At 40.0% G+C, this 17220-nt stretch overlaps 1 protein-coding gene across 1 annotated transcript; it reads right to left on the bottom strand.

Annotated features, from left to right (window-relative positions):
• Positions 1-13896: 13896 nt before the first annotated feature.
• On the bottom strand, positions 13897-14487 carry LOC109427482 (ubiquitin-like protein 5). The gene is made up of 3 exons (XM_019703034.3): positions 14344-14487; positions 14145-14283; positions 13897-14084 (listed from the first exon to the last, which is right to left on the bottom strand). Exons 1-3 carry the CDS (start codon positions 14380-14382, stop codon positions 14041-14043), a joined length of 222 nt encoding a protein of 73 aa, XP_019558579.1. The 5' UTR covers positions 14383-14487; the 3' UTR covers positions 13897-14040.
• Between the last annotated feature and the right edge of the window lie 2733 nt (positions 14488-17220).

Below are 17220 nucleotides of genomic sequence, written 5' to 3'. Positions count from 1 at the left end.
CCAATCTCACAATAAGTTGTCAAAATATATTCTATAAAAATTTCCACAAACATTCACAAAAAAATTTAATAAAATTCTCATAGAATTTTCCGAAATCATCAAAGGAATTTCTGAAGAAAATTTAGAAAGAATTCCAATAGTAATTGCAGTAACAGATTTTTTAAAGAACCACCAGAGATTTTCTTTTCAAAGAAATTCCCGAAGGAAATCTCTAAGAAAATTGCCGAATAAATTTCCAAAAGAATTACCGAAGAAGTTCCTAAAGTTTCCAGGATTTCCAAAAGATTTGCTGATAAAATTCCCAAATAAATGTTCAATGCAAGTAACATCGGAAATGCCAAAGGTGTTCCGAAATCATCTGCTGCAGGAATTCCTTACATAATTACTGAAGAAATCTAGAAGAAATTGTCTAAAGAATTATTTTTTTAAAATTAGATAAGCGATTTATAAAAGAACTTCCGAAGGAATTTTCGAAGGAATTGGCGAAGAAATACCTAATAGCAATATAGCATACATAATGAAAGTCCAAAAAATCGACGAAAATCCGAAAAAAAAGTAGAATGACTTGCCGAAGACATTTCCAAAAAAAATATAAGGAAGTTCCAAGAGTAAATGTCGAATGCATTACCAAAGGAATTCCCAAAGGAATCGCCTAAAGAGTAATTGGAGAATTTTTAAAAGCAAATGTCAATAGAATTGCTGACATTAACAAAACATCGCTTGAAATACTACTAAAAAATTGGCGGAGGAACTCCCGAGAAAACATTTCAAAAGATTTGCCAATGAAATAAAAAGCCAAATAAACTCCAAGGGGAATTGTCGAAGAAATTTCCGATGAAATTTTCAAAGGATGCGTAAATGCTGTTTAGTATCAAATTCCAGACATATAACCAAATAATAATCCTTAAAGAAATTGCCGAAGAAATTTGCCGAATTCAAAGAAATTACTGAGAGATTTCTAAGAGAAGTCCTAATTAAAATAAATTGCAAAACAATTTCCAAATAAATTGCCGGGAATATTCCCTGAGGAATTACCGAACAATGTTTTGCCGAAAACACAAATTTCTTGTATTACACTAGTTTACAAAATAAAATGAAAGTTGTGAACTTCTGTCAACGACCAAAATTTTTGAAGCATAATTTAGCGCTGATTTCGAAACCATGCTTCCAAAAATTTAAAGTAGAACAATTTTTGAGTTTTAGTTCAATATCAATTTTAAACTTTTTTAAAATATGGATTTTAATATAATTCAAATTTCCTGCGTTTTGTTGAAACATTTTTAAATCTTTTTCAATAAATTAAAAGCTGAATATAATACCATTCGATTATCTGAATACAGGTTTTGCGTCAGATTGATTAAATTCAAAATATTGGCGGGTTTTTGGAGGCGATCTCCTTAAATTTACAGCATTTTTGAACTCGGTAAGCTGATGATCATTTTTAGTGTAGAATCATGCCCTGAGTTCGAAAACGCGAAGGAAAAAAATTACAGTAGAGCGGATTTTTTTCGACTTTCCATACAAGGTTGATGATTTGAAATCGATTTTTGTTCTATTTTTAAGCAAAGTCGCTCACTTCACACATCTTATTCTCCGTAATCAATACTCCGATTGAGCTGATTTTTTTACTGTAACTCGCCTACATATGATATGTCAAAAAAACGTTGAGAATAAATTTTTAAGTTGGTTTTTTCTTAAAATACATTTCTTCAAAAAATTTTGGGAATTTGGCTAAAAATTTAAGAAGATCGTCCCTAAATCTCGCCAATATCTTGAATTTCATCAATCTGACGCAAAACCAGATGATTGAATGGTATTGTATTCAGCTTTCAATTGATAAAAAAAGATTTGAAATTGGTTTAACAAAACGCAATATATTTGAATTTTAGTAAATTACATATTTTGGGCCCATATAGCCGAGGCGGTAAACGCACGGGTATTCAGCATGACCATGCTGAGGGTGACGGGTTCGATTCCCGGTCGGTCCAGGATCTTTTCGTAAAGGAAATTTCCTTGACTTCCTTGGGCATAGAGTATCTTCGTGCCTGCCACACGATATACACATGCAAAATGGTCATTGGCAGAGGAAGCTCTCAGTTAATAACTGTGGAAGTGCTTATAGAACACTAGCTGAGAAGCAGGCTTTGTCCCAGTGAGGACGTTACGCCAAGAAGAGGAGAGAGGAGAGGATATTTTGAAAAGTTGTAAAACTCGACATTGGGCTAAAACTCAAAAACTGTTCTACTTAAATTTTTTTGAAGGTCGGTTTCGAAATCAGCACAAAATTGTGCTTCAAACATTTTGGTCGTTGACAAAAGTTCACGACTTTCGTTTTATTTTGTAAACTTGTGTAATTGCTCTGAAAATGTATTCTTAACCATTGTATTCAATTCACAAAACAAAGGGGTTGGGATGATTGTAAAGTTCAAACTGAAAATACAAATTCCATGCATTATACCTAATCAAGTTATCAAGTTCTCAAACCTCACATGGCAGGGAGAGTGTTAAGTCAGTACAACGGTTTGGATTAGAAAAAACTGTTCTTTAAATTATAGCACGTTTAAATTTTCGGGCTAATTTGTCCCGCGATGCAGTATATCATTGTACTAAGAAATTGAGGGTGGATCGGTGTTTCTTTTTACAAAAAAAAAGCAAAACAACCTGGAAGCCACTGAAACTGGCACCCCCCCCAGGCACCCCCTAGGAAAAAATCCTAGATACGCCAATGCTTCATCCTCAACACACAGATTCGGTCGCTTATCGGCTTCCACCGAATATCTCGCTTCATCTGCTTCCCGATCACTATAAAGCCAACTCCGCGTTCTGCCTTATCGCCGCCGCTGTAGTAGATGTGGTACTTGAATGAAGTGTTGGCGATGGGATCCACCGCTCGGAATTCGCGTTCTCCAGTTTTGGGCCAGCGTATCTCCTGGATGGCGGCCACATTAACGCCGACATTCTGCAGTTCACGAGCCAGGAGCCCAACACGTGCTGGTTCATTCAAAGTTCTCACGTTCCAAGATCCGACTTTCCAATCGTTGTCCTTTATTCGTTGCCGGGTCTGTTGCCGTTGAATCAATCCGTTTACTCTACTATTGCTTTTCTGGGTGTTCGAAGGCTTTCAGCAGGCTACCTTACCGGGGCCGCGCTGCCTACATTGCGTTGAAGGGGCTGCCTTCTTAGGTATAGCTGACGCAATACAGCATTTCATACTCAGCCGCTGGATGCCAGAACAGACGCTGTTTGAGCCGCACCTCCTTGGTGAACAGACGCTCGGGACGTACCTCCTCAATCTAGCTGAAGTCAGAAGGACAACAGTGCCCAGGCTGCGCTACCAGCTAAGCACACAACTCTTAGCTGGCGGTCTTTGTCATCGTTTGACCCGTGGAAGCATGAGGTAGGAACTTGTGAGGACCAGAGCTATGTTCGACGCTCTCCTTATCGACTCACCGTTTTGCAGCCCATATATTCATATATATTCACATTTATTTATGTCAACTAATAAAAATGTTCATATTTTTTTCAAAAATTTCAACAAAAACTATGTCAAACATATCTAATACTCAATGCAATACAATTCTTCTTGAAAATATTTCATCAAAATCGTTTAAAAATGGCTGAGTACATAAATATTTTGATTTTTTCTTTGAATATATGGCTTTACGCCCTTTAAAAAGGCCTAACTCAAAAATGGGCCCTACGATTTTTTTCAAATTTTGCCCAGACATGCAGGATAGTCATAGAGAACGAATGGTGGGCACCGATTGGATGGAGATTTTTATTTTATAATAACGGTCTGGGGAGCACCGTGTCCTCGCCAGTGATGAGAGTACTAGGGAAACACGTCTGCTCTCTCTGAACAAATACAGTTGATTCTCTACATCTCGATATTGAAGGGACCGTCGAGATAGGGAGAGATCGAATTCAAGAACCAATTTGTAATGCACACTAGATTGAAAAATCGTCCGTAACTAGGAAAAACCGTCAACAAACTGATGTCACTTCACCTTCGCAGAATGTTTTGCACCTAAGAAACGAGATCTAGCAACCTGTAAAAATGGGCATATCGACATATGGAGAGAAAAACTCGAACAAAAACGAATGAGATCGCATCGAGATAGAGAGATATCGAGATAAGGAGATATCGACATGTAGAAAGGTAAAATATATGCAGATTCAAGGGACCGACCAAACCATCGAGATAGGGAGAGATATCGAGATGTAGAACATCGACATGTGGAGAGTCGACTGTAATTAGGAATGACTTTATTTAACTAACTTTACAATCTACGCAATCCCATGGCTTGCTTCTTCCGTTGCTTCTCTTCACTCCTCCTCAACGCGAAGTCCAAGCTTACTCCGGAAATATTCGAGCTTGATCCGTCCTAGCGGCTTGGTCAGAACATCAACCACCATCTCGTTTGTTGGAATGTAGACAACTTGAATTGTTCCGTTGCGATAAAGTTCCTTTATGAAATGGTATCGAGTGTCCACGTGTTTTGATCGTTGGTGAACGGAATCTTGCTTCAACTGCTTGATACAGCTTTGGTTGTCTTCTCCAATTGTAACTGCGTATTTGACCTCCTCGCCGATCGACTTGAATAGCTTCAATATCCAGAGAAGTTCCTGGCAACTTTCCGCTAGGGATATGTATTCCGCTTCTGTACTTGAAAGTGCCACACATGACTGCTTCCGTGCTGCCCAGGCAATGGGTGCTCCACCGAGTTGGAAGATAAAACCAGTGTTTGATTTCCTGTCGCTTGCGTTTCCAGCCCAGTCTGCGTCTGCGAAACCAGTCAGCTCATCGTCATGGCTCTCCAATCGCAACTTCAGTTTGGATGTCGTGCTCAAGTACCGTAATGTCCGTTTTGCTTCGTTCCAGTCTTCGGCTGTAGGGCAACTCACCTTTCTTCCGAGAATCGATGCCGAAATAGCGATGTCAGGCCGACTATTGACTGCGATATACAGCAGACCACCAACTAAGCTTTGGTACTTTTCCTTGCTCGAAAGTGGTTCACTCTCCTCCTTCTGCTGGATGAAGCCAGGTTCCATTGGCACTTTTGATGGTTTTGCGTCTTCCAAACCGAAGTCACTAACTTCTTGATGTAGGTTTCCTGGCTCAAGGAATAGCCTTCCGTCGTGCGCTCAATTTGGATTCCAAGAAAATGATTCACGTCTCCAAGCACCGTCAGGGAAAAACATCCTTCCAGATACGCCACCAGATTGTTGTACTCCTCCAGGTTCGAAGTAATCACCAGCATATCGTCCACATATAAAAGAATATAGCTATATTTACCATCCTTCAGTCGCACATACAAGCAAGGGTCAGCATTTGATGGTTTGAATCCGATCCGGCGAAAAACAGAATCGATCTTCTTGTTCCACATTCTTGCTGATTGCTTGAGTCCATACAAACTTTTCTTCAGGCAACACACTTTTCCAGCATCCGTCTCGAAGCCGGGGGGTTCCTGCATGAAAATCGTCTCATCCAATTCACCATATACACTCCCGTTCAAAAGTTTGGGGTCACCCCCTCAAAAACATGTCATTTTTTTAGGCCCATATCTCCGCCAATTTGCTTCCGATTTCAAAACCCTAGGTTTCATTCAAAAGATAATAAGTCAAAGAAACTTTGAACATGATTTAAAAGAAACTTTTTCAAAAAATTTTGTATGTAAACTTAACCCAAAGTTGCCAAATTTTCTAAAAAATGAATATATACTTACGGCAGTGTCACTGGAAGTTGGGTCGACCAAATTTTAAGATAAGAGCGGTAACATGACCCATTTTCTATTAGCTTCCAACTGCTTTTTACAGAACTTAGCTAACAAATCTAGAAAAAAAGTTATTAAGTAAATTAATCCTTGATGTCATCGACCAAAAGTTTGGGGTCACCCCTCAAAATGCTGTATCGGCCAAAAGTATGGGGTCACTATCGTAAAACATGGATAAGTGATTTGTTGATATTTTTGTCATCTTTCATTAAATTTTAATTCTTCTTGGCTTATTTGAAACAAAATGAATGATACTTACTGCATAGACATTGAACCACACATATTTGTTGAAATTTACATACTAAAACTTAACGTAAAGTTGCCTCATTTTTTGAAGCGTGGTAAAATGTGCTAACTTTACATAACATTTTTATATACAAAAATCGTTAAATACGTTAAGTTGAAGACATGAAACGTAAATTTAGTTAATTATCTTTGAAATGAGCCAAAAATAATTAAAATTGAACTATAGATGACGAAGATATCACCAAATCACTTTCCCATGTTTTACGAAAGAGACCCCAAACTTTTGGCCGATACATCATATTGAGGGGTGACCCCAAACATTTGGTCGATGACATCAAGGATTAATTTACTTAATAACTTTTTTTCTAGATTTTTTAGCTAAGTTCTGTAAAAAGCAGTTGAAAGCTAATAGAAAATGGGTCATATTACCACTCTCATCTTAAAATTTGGTCGATCCAACTTCCAGCGACACTGCCGTAAGGTTATATTAATTTTTTAGAAAATTTGGCAACTTTGGGTTAAGTTTACATACAAAATTTTTTGAAAAAGTTTCTTTTAAATCATGTTTAAAGTTTCTTTGACTTATTATCTTTTGAATGAAACCTAGGGTTTTGAAATCAGACGCAAATTGGCGGAGATATGGACCTAAAAAAATAACATGTTTTTGAGGGGGTGACCCCAAACTTTTGAACGGGAGTGTAAGTACGCCGTCTTGACGTCGATGTGCTTCACCAGTAAGTTCCGCTTCCCAGCAACAGTCAACAGTAGCCTCAACGTGACCTGCTTCGCGACGGGTGCGATCACTTCATCGTAGTCACATCCGTATTTTTGGGTGAATCCTTGTGCCACCAGTCGAGCTTTGTAGCGCACCACTTCGCCTCGATCGTTTTCTTTCGTCTTAAAAATCCACTTACATCCTACCGCTCGCTTTCCGGCTGGTAGATCGGCCATTATCCACGTCTTGTTGCTTTTCAGCGACTCCATTTCCTCTTCCATCGCTGCCTTTCATTTGTCCCAATGCAAACTGCTCTTGGCTTCAGCAACGGTACGTGGGTCTCGCAGCTGTGCTGCAAGGGCCACATCATGATAACGGGGAGGTGGAACGTGGTGGAACGCCCTTATTGTTCCTAAGCGAACGTCTGACTTCACTTACATTCTCGATCGTGCTCTCCAGCTCCTCCTGAATCTCGTCCTGAATTTCCATAGGATTTTCTTCCACGATGGTTTCATCTTCCGTCAGGATTGTGCTGTTTCCGCTTGCAGGGTCGAAAAATTCATCATCCGCATCCGAAATAACGCACTGATTTTCATCCTCAAATTCTCCTGCTGTTTCTTGATCCTTCGGTCCCGAATTCTGCGCTTCGCTGAACTGGTATTCAACCACCGCTTCATCGTCATCATCAGTAATCGTGTCATCCGGAACGAATCGTACATCTCGGCTTACCACAAGCTTATGGATCTTCGGATCGATCAAACGGTATCCTTTGTGACTGTCCGAGTATCCAACAAAGATCAACTTCATCGCCTTCGGTTCTAACTTCGTCCTCTTTTCCTTCGGAATATGAGCAAACGCAGGAGTGCCAAATACTTGCAGATGAGCCAAATCCGGTTTTTCTTCATTCCACAGCTCGCTATCCAGGATCATACAACGTGCCATCTCGAGCAACGATCGATTCTTGCGCTCTGCAACACCGTTTTGTTCTGGTGTATACGCCGTCGTGAATTGTTGCTGTATTCCTTCAGATTCGCAAAATGATTTCATCTCGAAGCTCTTGAATAGGGTCCTAAAATTAAAGACGAAATCTCGCTTTTATTGAATAATACGATCAAGCATGGTATTCTAATCGGAATTGTACTTTACTCGAATTTGAAAAACAATGGAATAATGAGAAAATTCGAAATAAGAAAAATGGTAAATAGTTCTACTTTGACATTTGAGGTCAACCTTGTGTGACTGAGCTCGACATTTTTCGCACTGGGATTTCAAAAATGTTCCTACCTGACATACACGGTGAAAAAAAATCACTCAAAGTATGTGTTATAAGCTAGGGACGAGACAAAAGGCTAAAAAAATAAAAATTATATATTTTCAACTACGGTTAATAAAAACGTCAAAAAATGAGTAAATATGTACTTTTGAATCGTATATTGTGGTTTAAAACAAGAATCCCGATAGGACTTTAGGAGCCTATTCTCCTCCTTAATCCGACCGTAGGATTTTCGGCTTCCTTCCAAAACGATTTTCCACGGCTCTCACGAATTGTTTGAAGCATCCAGGAACTTCCGACTTTTTCTTCAGAAAAAATACCGTCGTGTATCTGCTGTAGTCATCTATCAGCGTCAGAAAATACCGGCGTCCACCAGGAGTCCTCGTATTCATCGGTCCGCAAACGTCGCTATGAATTAGGTCCAGAACTGCCTTCGATCTGCGCTTTGCCTTCTTGGGAAACGGCAACCTCGTCATCTTCCCTTCGATACAGCATTCACACGAACCGCTTCGCACACCGCATTCACTGATCTTGATACCGGTTGCAAGTTCCAACTTCTCCAGCTTCACAATGGCCTCGTTGTCGCGATGTCCTAACTTTCGATGCCAACCATGAACACAGTCGGATTGCTGACATACCTTCATCGCTTGAACCGCCACATTGATGTTGTCGACGTAATACAGTCCACCGCGCGCCGTTGCCGTTGCCGCCACAAATCCACCTTTCTCGATGGTACACTTATTTGTTTGGAAAATGACCTTACCTCCTTTTCTTGTAAGCTTCAGTACTGACAACAGATTGACGTCAAGGTCCGGCATGAACAGGGTCTCACTCAGCTTCAGTGAATTCTTCTCACCATGGTCATCCAACGTTTCTAACAGGCATGTGCCAGCACCTCTTGACATGATATGCTTTCCATCCGCAAGCGTGACTTCGACGACAACGCCCGGGTCCATGGTTAAGAACTTGGATTCTTCGTTGCACATGTGGCATAACGCTCCGGAATCAATGATCCACTCCGATCCTGGTTGTCCTCCATCGGCTTGTGGTCTTGATAGAAACGCAAATTCTCCTTTGGACTTCTCCGCAACCTTTGCTCTCTGGCGATTTCTGTGCTTGGGAGTTACCTTCTCTGCTTCTTCCGCGTCCCACTGCTCCATCCACTGGCGACAATCCTTGCGTTTGTGCCCAGGTTTCTGGCAGTAGTGACACAAAATTGGCTTTTTCTTGAACTCCGTTCTCAGCGCTGACTCCGCTCCGTTCGAGTTTCTCCGCCGAGCTACTTCATCAACCAGCTTACCGCGCACGAACTCCATCGTCAGATCGGTATCCGGACGTCCCTCCAGTGCTGTGACGAGCGTTGAAAAAGAATCGGGTAGACTGCTGAGCACGATGTTGACCTTCAGATCCTTGTCGAGCTCTTGACCAGCGATCGCGAGTTTCTCGAAATGATCCTCCATCCGGCTAACGTACGCTCCAATGTCTTCACCGTCAACGTATTCCATCCGCATCACCTTCCTGAGGATAGTGGTTTTGCTGGTACGTCCCTGCTTCTCGTGAGCACTCCGGATCGACTCCCATGCTTCCTTGGCGGTTTTGGTTTTCTTGATGAGGCTGTACTGGGTAGACTCGACAAGAAGCCCAATCGTGGCCCTTGCCCGTTTGTCTCCGTCGTCCCACTCCGCAAGATCCGCTTCGTTGCCTTGAGTAGTCGCTGTACCAAGTCGCTCCACAGGTCGGACTCCAGGATCCACGTACCTCCAAAGCTTCTCTCGAACCAGCAAAAGCTCCACTTCAAACTTCCAGTCCGAGTAATTGACGTCGTTGAGTTTCTTGACTCCAACTTTCTCCATTTTCTTTGATTAACGTTTTGTTAAAACTTTTCCAAAGTTCAGTGCAGACTTGATGCACTCAGGCCCATAATCTGATGAGAGTACTAGGGAAACACGTCTGCTCTCTCTGAACAAATAATTAGGAATGACTTTATTTAACTAACTTTACAATCTACGCAATCTCATGGCTTGCTTCTTTCGTTACTTCTCTTCAGCCGGAAGACGCCTTTTGAGAGCTGATGCACGCACACGCATCCTGAGTTACGATGCAATCAGACTGTTTGCTATGATGACAAAGATCCTAACCAGGGGATTCGAAAGAGCATCAGGGCAGTTTCAGAGGGTGTTGGGGGCGATTCAGAAAGGGTCTCAGGAGCGTTTCAATACATTTTAGAGAGTGCCAGGGAGTTCCAGGAACGTTTTGAGGGCGTTCCGAGAGGTTTCAAGAGCATTGAACAGCATTTCAGTGCATCAAGGGGTTTTCAGTGGCGTTCCAGCGGGTTTCTGAAGCTTCCCAAGGATGCATTTCATCTTGAAAACGGCAGATTTCCAGGGCGTTCCAATGGGAATATGGGGGCTTCAGAAGCGTTTCGAGGCATTTCAGGGACGCTTCAAGGGAGTTTCAAGGTTGTTTCAAGGGAAGGGTTCCTAAATCCACCCACCCCCCCAACCCCCAAGGAACCTTTTAAGGGTACTCCAAGGTATTTCAGGAACATTTCAAATGGATTGCGGGGATTTCGAAGGCGTTTCAATCTGTTTCAATTAGATAATGGAGGTTTCAAGCACGTTTCCAGTTATTTTTTAGGGGTTTTTTTTGGAGGGGTCTCTGAGGTTGTTGCAAGAAGTTTCAGGGGCGTTTCAGAGGGTTCCCAACTAACATTTTTGCTGTATAAGAGTTTAAGCGAGCTGTCTTCCAAGAGCGTTTGCTTCATAAGCTATTATTCAGCTACTTTTGTTAGTAGGGTTTCAGATGCTCGAGGATCTCAGGAACCTTTTCAAAGCATCCAGGGGTATTTCAAAGGGATTTGTTGGCATTTCAGGGACGTTTCGAGAGGTTTTGAGGGCGATTCAGGGGAGTTTCGAGACATTTCAGAGTTGTTTCAGAGAGTTTCAGGGGTTCCAAGGGCTTTCAGGATTTTTTTCCTCCTGAAAATCCCTGAGACACTCTGATCGCTTCTGAAACCCCTATTCGATCTCTGAAACGCCGCTGAAACCGCCTAGGGATCCCCAAGAACTCCTAAAGTGCTCATGAGACCTCCTGGTACTCCCTGAAACCCTGTCTATCTACAGGGGATAGACAAAATGATCGGGACAGGCAAAATTTCCACTTTTCCACAAAAGTCCAATTAGCTGTAACTTTTCGATAAGTGCATCAAATATTCTAAAATTTTCACTGTAAGTTCATCAAATAGTTGTGTATTAGTGAACAAAATTTGGAAAAGATCGAGCTATTCTGCACGAAGTTATAAGCATTTTAGAAAAAGGTAGAATTATCCGATAGCCAACTTTGAGCTGTTATATCTCCGGATTCAATGAACCGAATGCAATGAAATTTTGTCCATTTATGACTCATATAATGAGCTCTGAAACACGTTTGACACAACTATAAGTTATTAACGAGAGAAAAAGTTATAGCGATTTCACTAATTTTATGATTTTTTAATAAAATGGTGTATTTTTAATATGCATCCCATTACTTTTTCAATGAATTGCCGCCTATGTTGTTACTTTCTTTCAAAACATATCTGTATTCAAGAGAATCAGAGGGAATTTAAATGAACTATAATTACCATTATAAATTTTCAATCGATGTTGAAATTTAAGAAAATTTGGTGTTTTATAAGAAAAATAATCTTCCGCGTTAAGAATTTTTAGTTATGTCAAAAGTTTTTTAAAGCTCATTATATAAGTCATAAATGATCAAAATTTCATTGCATTCGGTTCATAAAATCCGGAGATATAACAGCTCAAAGTTGGCTATTGGATAATTTTACCTTTTTTTAGAATCTTTAAAACTTCGTGCAGAATCGTTCGAGCTTTTCCGAATTTTGTTCACTGATATACAAATAGTTGATCAACTTACAGAGAAAATTTGAGAATATTTGATGCACTTATCGAAAAGTTACAGCTATTTTTATTGATGGGTAGTACGCAGATCGCGAGAAATTTCTTGGCCTATCTCGATGCGTGGGAAATTCAGGCAAGGAATCGCTCAAGAAATAAGAAAGCGTCGCTTTATTCTTGATCCTAGTACGGAGCTAAAACGAAACGTCAAATCAAATGGGGCTTGCTGTGTTAAATTTCTTGACCATTCCGGTCACGGAAAAATAATGCACTAAACGAAAATTACTTGAGCGATTCCGTTTGAAGTGCATACCTCGCATGAGAAGGGAAAATTTTGCATGTCCCGATCATTTTGTCTATCCCCTGTATCCATCTATCTATCTATCTATCTATCTATCTATCTATCTATCTATCTATCTATCTATCTATCTATCTATCTATCTATCTATCTATCTATCTATCTATCTATCTATCTATCTATCTATCTATCTATCTATCTATCTATCTATCTATCTATCTATCTATCTATCTATCTATCTATCTATCTATCTATCTATCTATCTATCTATCTATCTATCTATCTATCTATCTATCTATCTATCTATCTATCTATCTATCTATCTATCTATCTATCTATCTATCTATCTATCTATCTATCTATCTATCTATCTATCTATCTATCTATCTATCTATCTATCTATCTATCTATCTATCTATCTATCTATCTATCTATCTATCTATCTATCTATCTATCTATCTATCTATCTATCTATCTATCTATCTATCTATCTATCTATCTATCTATCTATCTATCTATCTATCTATCTATCTATCTATCTATCTATCTATCTATCTATCTATCTATCTATCTATCTATCTATCTATCTATCTATCTATCTATCTATCTATCTATCTATCTATCTATCTATCTATCTATCTATCTATCTATCTATCTATCTATCTATCTATCTATCTATCTATCTATCTATCTATCTATCTATCTATCTATCTATCTATCTATCTATCTATCTATCTATCTATCTATCTATCTATCTATCTATCTATCTATCTATCTATCTATCTATCTATCTATCTATCTATCTATCTATCTATCTATCTATCTATCTATCTATCTATCTATCTATCTATCTATCTATCTATCTATCTATCTATCTATCTATCTATCTATCTATCTATCTATCTATCTATCTATCTATCTATCTATCTATCTATCTATCTATCTATCTATCTATCTATCTATCTATCTATCTATCTATCTATCTATCTATCTATCTATCTATCTATCTATCTATCTATCTATCTATCTATCTATCTATCTATCTATCTATCTATCTATCTATCTATCTATCTATCTATCTATCTATCTATCTATCTATCTATCTATCTATCTATCTATCTATCTATCTATCTATCTATCTATCTATCTATCTATCTATCTATCTATCTATCTATCTATCTATCTATCTATCTATCTATCTATCTATCTATCTATCTATCTATCTATCTATCTATCTATCTATCTATCTATCTATCTATCTATCTATCTATCTATCTATCTATCTATCTATCTATCTATCTATCTATCTATCTATCTATCTATCTATCTATCTATCTATCTATCTATCTATCTATCTATCTATCTATCTATCTATCTATCTATCTATCTATCTATCTATCTATCTATCTATCTATCTATCTATCTATCTATCTATCTATCTATCTATCTATCTATCTATCTATCTATCTATCTATCTATCTATCTATCTATCTATCTATCTATCTATCTATCTATCTATCTATCTATCTATCTATCTATCTATCTATCTATCTATCTATCTATCTATCTATCTATCCATCTAATCTATCTAATCTATCTATCTATCTATCTAATCTATCGACTGATTCACGTGCGTATATATCCCTATATCATGGGCAGTGATTTGTTACTTATTTAGTTTGAATGATGACGACTATTGTTCGTTTCCCATCCTTTTTATGATTTATTTATTTACATTCTTTATCAGAACACAAATGTCAATTAAGCAGACAAAAGTCAACCCCAGAATTAATGATTAACTTAAAATGTAAAGAAAATTTGCATTTTGTTCCATCCCATCACTGGTAGTACAGTTCCAAGTTCATTCCATCGTGGATTTCGTCTGAAATTTAGGATCAATATGATTAACAGTTGCCCCAGATATTAATGTTCGACAACTTACAATCCGACAGTTTGATATTATCCTTGAAAATGGTGTACCACTTTTTCAGCACAATCTTATCGTACCGGGTTCCCGTTTGTGCGGCAATGAGCTTCTTCAGATCTCCGATGGTGTCGTCCGGATTGCATTTCACTCGGACCTAGAATCAGTGCAGAATGGTGGATTATGAATATTGGCGCAATTCCGATAATTTTCTTACCTTCTTGCCAAGCCGGTCGTTACACGTAATTTCCAACATGATTACAGAGGAATGGAATCCGGAATAATCGGATTTTTAAGAAGAAATTCAGGTGCGAATCGAACGAAACTGGACACTGCTGCTGCTAAACGTTCTTGATGCGACTACGAATCAAAACAAACGCCGTAAGAGAAACGTCAAAAACAGAAAATCAGATCAGGGCCGCATTCAGGAAACGTTCCCAACGAGTTTCAAATCAAGCTACTTAGAAATAGGGTAGAACAAGATCAACCATAACAATGGAAGCTAAGGCCCAACCTTTGAAACGGCCTTTAAACAATAATTATAAAATAATACAATAAATAAACAACAACTATTATTCATAATGATCCGAATGAATTTCATAAGGTTGCTCTATAACGTAGAATCTTCTCACGGATTGGCTTTTATATATGTTTAGCAACATGATATCAGCGGCGTCATGGTCACGATTTTTTCCGCAGTCAAGTTCGCAGATTGTGAACAATCCTCATCGGTACCCACTTACGTAATTTATGTTTAGTCCCTTACTGGCAAAGCCGTGTGGATAAAATCTAGATTGAGTTTAAATAAGGGCGAAAGTAACATGAGAGAGTTCTCTTCATCGACTCTCTCTTCTGCAAATTAAAGTGACATAAGATGCAAATTCAATCGAATTTTTTTACACTTAGACGCTAGATCGCATCGCAATCTAGCGATTTATGACCTAAAAGTTCAACAATACTTGCATCTTGTCACTTTAATTTGAAGAAGAGAGAGTCGATGAAGAGAACTCTCTCATGTTACTTTCGCCCTTATTTAAACTCAATCTAGAAATACGAGCTGTCGATTGACTGTCTGCAACGATCGACGCGCCACCATCTTTCGAATAGTGGTGGGTGAAGGTACCTTTTTCGCGGTGTTGTTTACGGTGAGGCAACACCGCGAAAAAGGTACCTGTGCTCTCCAACATTCGGAAAATGGTGACGCGTCGATCGTTCTACGCTAGCGATTGTGCGGTGGGGTGATGACGTTTGGAGGTGAATAGCAGTGTGGATAAAACACGAGCTTAGTGATTCCGACGTTCATGGATCGGATCCATGCATTATTTTAAGATTTTTATGTTCTTTTCATAAGTCTATCTTATGAAATTTGCCATACAAGCACGATCATTTTTCATAAGTGTTGGAGATGTTGTGAATACAACTGCTGTGCGCCACTCTATTCATCGAAAGGTATCTATGGACGAAGACGACGCTTGCGCGTGGCGCCATTTTATTTCAGAAGTGTGTGAGACGTTTTACTGTACGGATCGTTACGTTGATTAAATTATCTTTTCTCGTTTGTGAACTAAAACTTGTCTTTCAATTCCTCTGCAAATCTCAAATCCAAGAGGTTATTGGCCCAGAGAGTCGCGGGAAGATCAAGTTTTTTGCGGTTCGGTAGTGGAAAAGTGAATTTTGTGAAATTAACGTCGGTAGTCGGTCGGTAGTAAACGCGATCGTGCTTGTTCGGAAACAAGATGGCGGAGTCACACGTCTCGATTGAAAAGTTAAGTGATCAGAACTATACGATTTGGAAATTTAAGATGCAGCTGCTGTTGTCGCGTGAAAAAGTGCTGAAGGTCGTCACGGAAGCAGCGCCGACGGCCCCTGATGCCGCGTGGCTCGCGAATGACGAGAAGGCGAGGGCTCTGATCGGTCTGGCATTGGACGACAGCCAGCTCATTCACGTGATGCAGACGGAAACATCGAAGGAGATGTGGGACGCTCTGAAAGGGTACCACGAGCGTTCGTCCCTTTCGAGCAAAATACACGTGATGCGCCAGATGTTTGCCACCAAGATGCCGGAGGGGGGAAACATCGGAGAACACCTCAAGCAGCTGACGTCATTACGGCTGCGGTTGATTGCGCTTGGGGAGGAGATGAAGGATCCGTCTTTCGTCGCCTTGATGCTGTCGAGTTTGCCAAAATCGTTCGACGGTCTGATCGTGGCCCTTGAAAGTCGGCCGGACGCGGACCTAACGGTTGACTTCGTCAAGGGAAAGCTGCTGGACGAAGGCCGTCGGCGCGCGCAAGAAGGGGTAGAAGAAAAGGCGCTGGTGTCTAGTGGACTCGGTGAAAAGAGTCGAAGCAAAAGTGACAATAGTGAGAAGAAGAGAGTGAAGCTGTGCCACTACTGTAAGAAGGAGGGACATTTCCGGAAAGACTGCAGGAAGTGGGCAGCGGACAAAAAGAACAAAGAAAATAGTGAGAACGCAAACATTGCCGCAGAGGCGGAAGAAAGTGTGGATTTGTGTCTGTTCGTCGGGAAAGCGGATGAAGGCGGGTTGTGGTATTTTGATTCCGGTGCCACTTCCCACATGACAAACGACGCGTCGATCCTGAAGCAGCTGGACAAATCGAAGCACTCGTCAATCTCGTTGGCTGATGGCCAATGCACAAGGGGAATGACATATCCTTTTCTAACCGGAATATCCACATTTATCCGTTTCTAACCGTCGCTAACCGCGTCCAACCGCTGCTCACTTAGCAGTTCGCTTAGCAACGGTTAGCGACGGTTAGAAACGGATAAATGCCGATATTCCGGTTAGAAAAGGATATGTCATTCCCCTTGCCAATGCATCAAGTCGGCCGGTGTAGGAAGCAGCAGGCTTGTGACCGTGAATGGGGACGGAGGTCGCATGCGAGGGGGACGACTCTTCCCGATATCCTAGATTTTAAGCCAAAACCTACAAGAAATCATATTTTTTCCATAATTCCAACAAAACTGAAGAAATTAACCGAAAATCGATCAAAATCAGCCATTTCCGAAATATCCGATAAAATCGATTATAATGTTGGCTTATCCCGAGGGGGACGACTCTTCCCGATATCCTAG

Source organism: Aedes albopictus, chromosome 1 (genome assembly GCF_035046485.1).
Source record: "Aedes albopictus strain Foshan chromosome 1, AalbF5, whole genome shotgun sequence".
Lineage (NCBI taxonomy): Eukaryota > Metazoa > Arthropoda > Insecta > Diptera > Culicidae > Aedes > Aedes albopictus.
This window is presented reverse-complemented; position numbering and strand designations above follow the sequence as displayed.

Bases quoted from the DNA above. Each gene is read 5' to 3' on its own strand.
- LOC109427482 (XM_019703034.3), bottom strand. From the start codon at position 14,382: ATGTTGGAAATTACGTGTAACGACCGGCTTGGCAAGAAG. The intron at 14,284-14,343 runs GTAAGAAAATTA...CACTGATTCTAG, and splicing joins ACGACCGGCTTGGCAAGAAG to GTCCGAGTGAAATGCAATCC. The intron at 14,085-14,144 runs GTAAGTTGTCGA...CCTAAATTTCAG, and splicing joins TAATATCAAACTGTCGGATT to ACGAAATCCACGATGGAATG.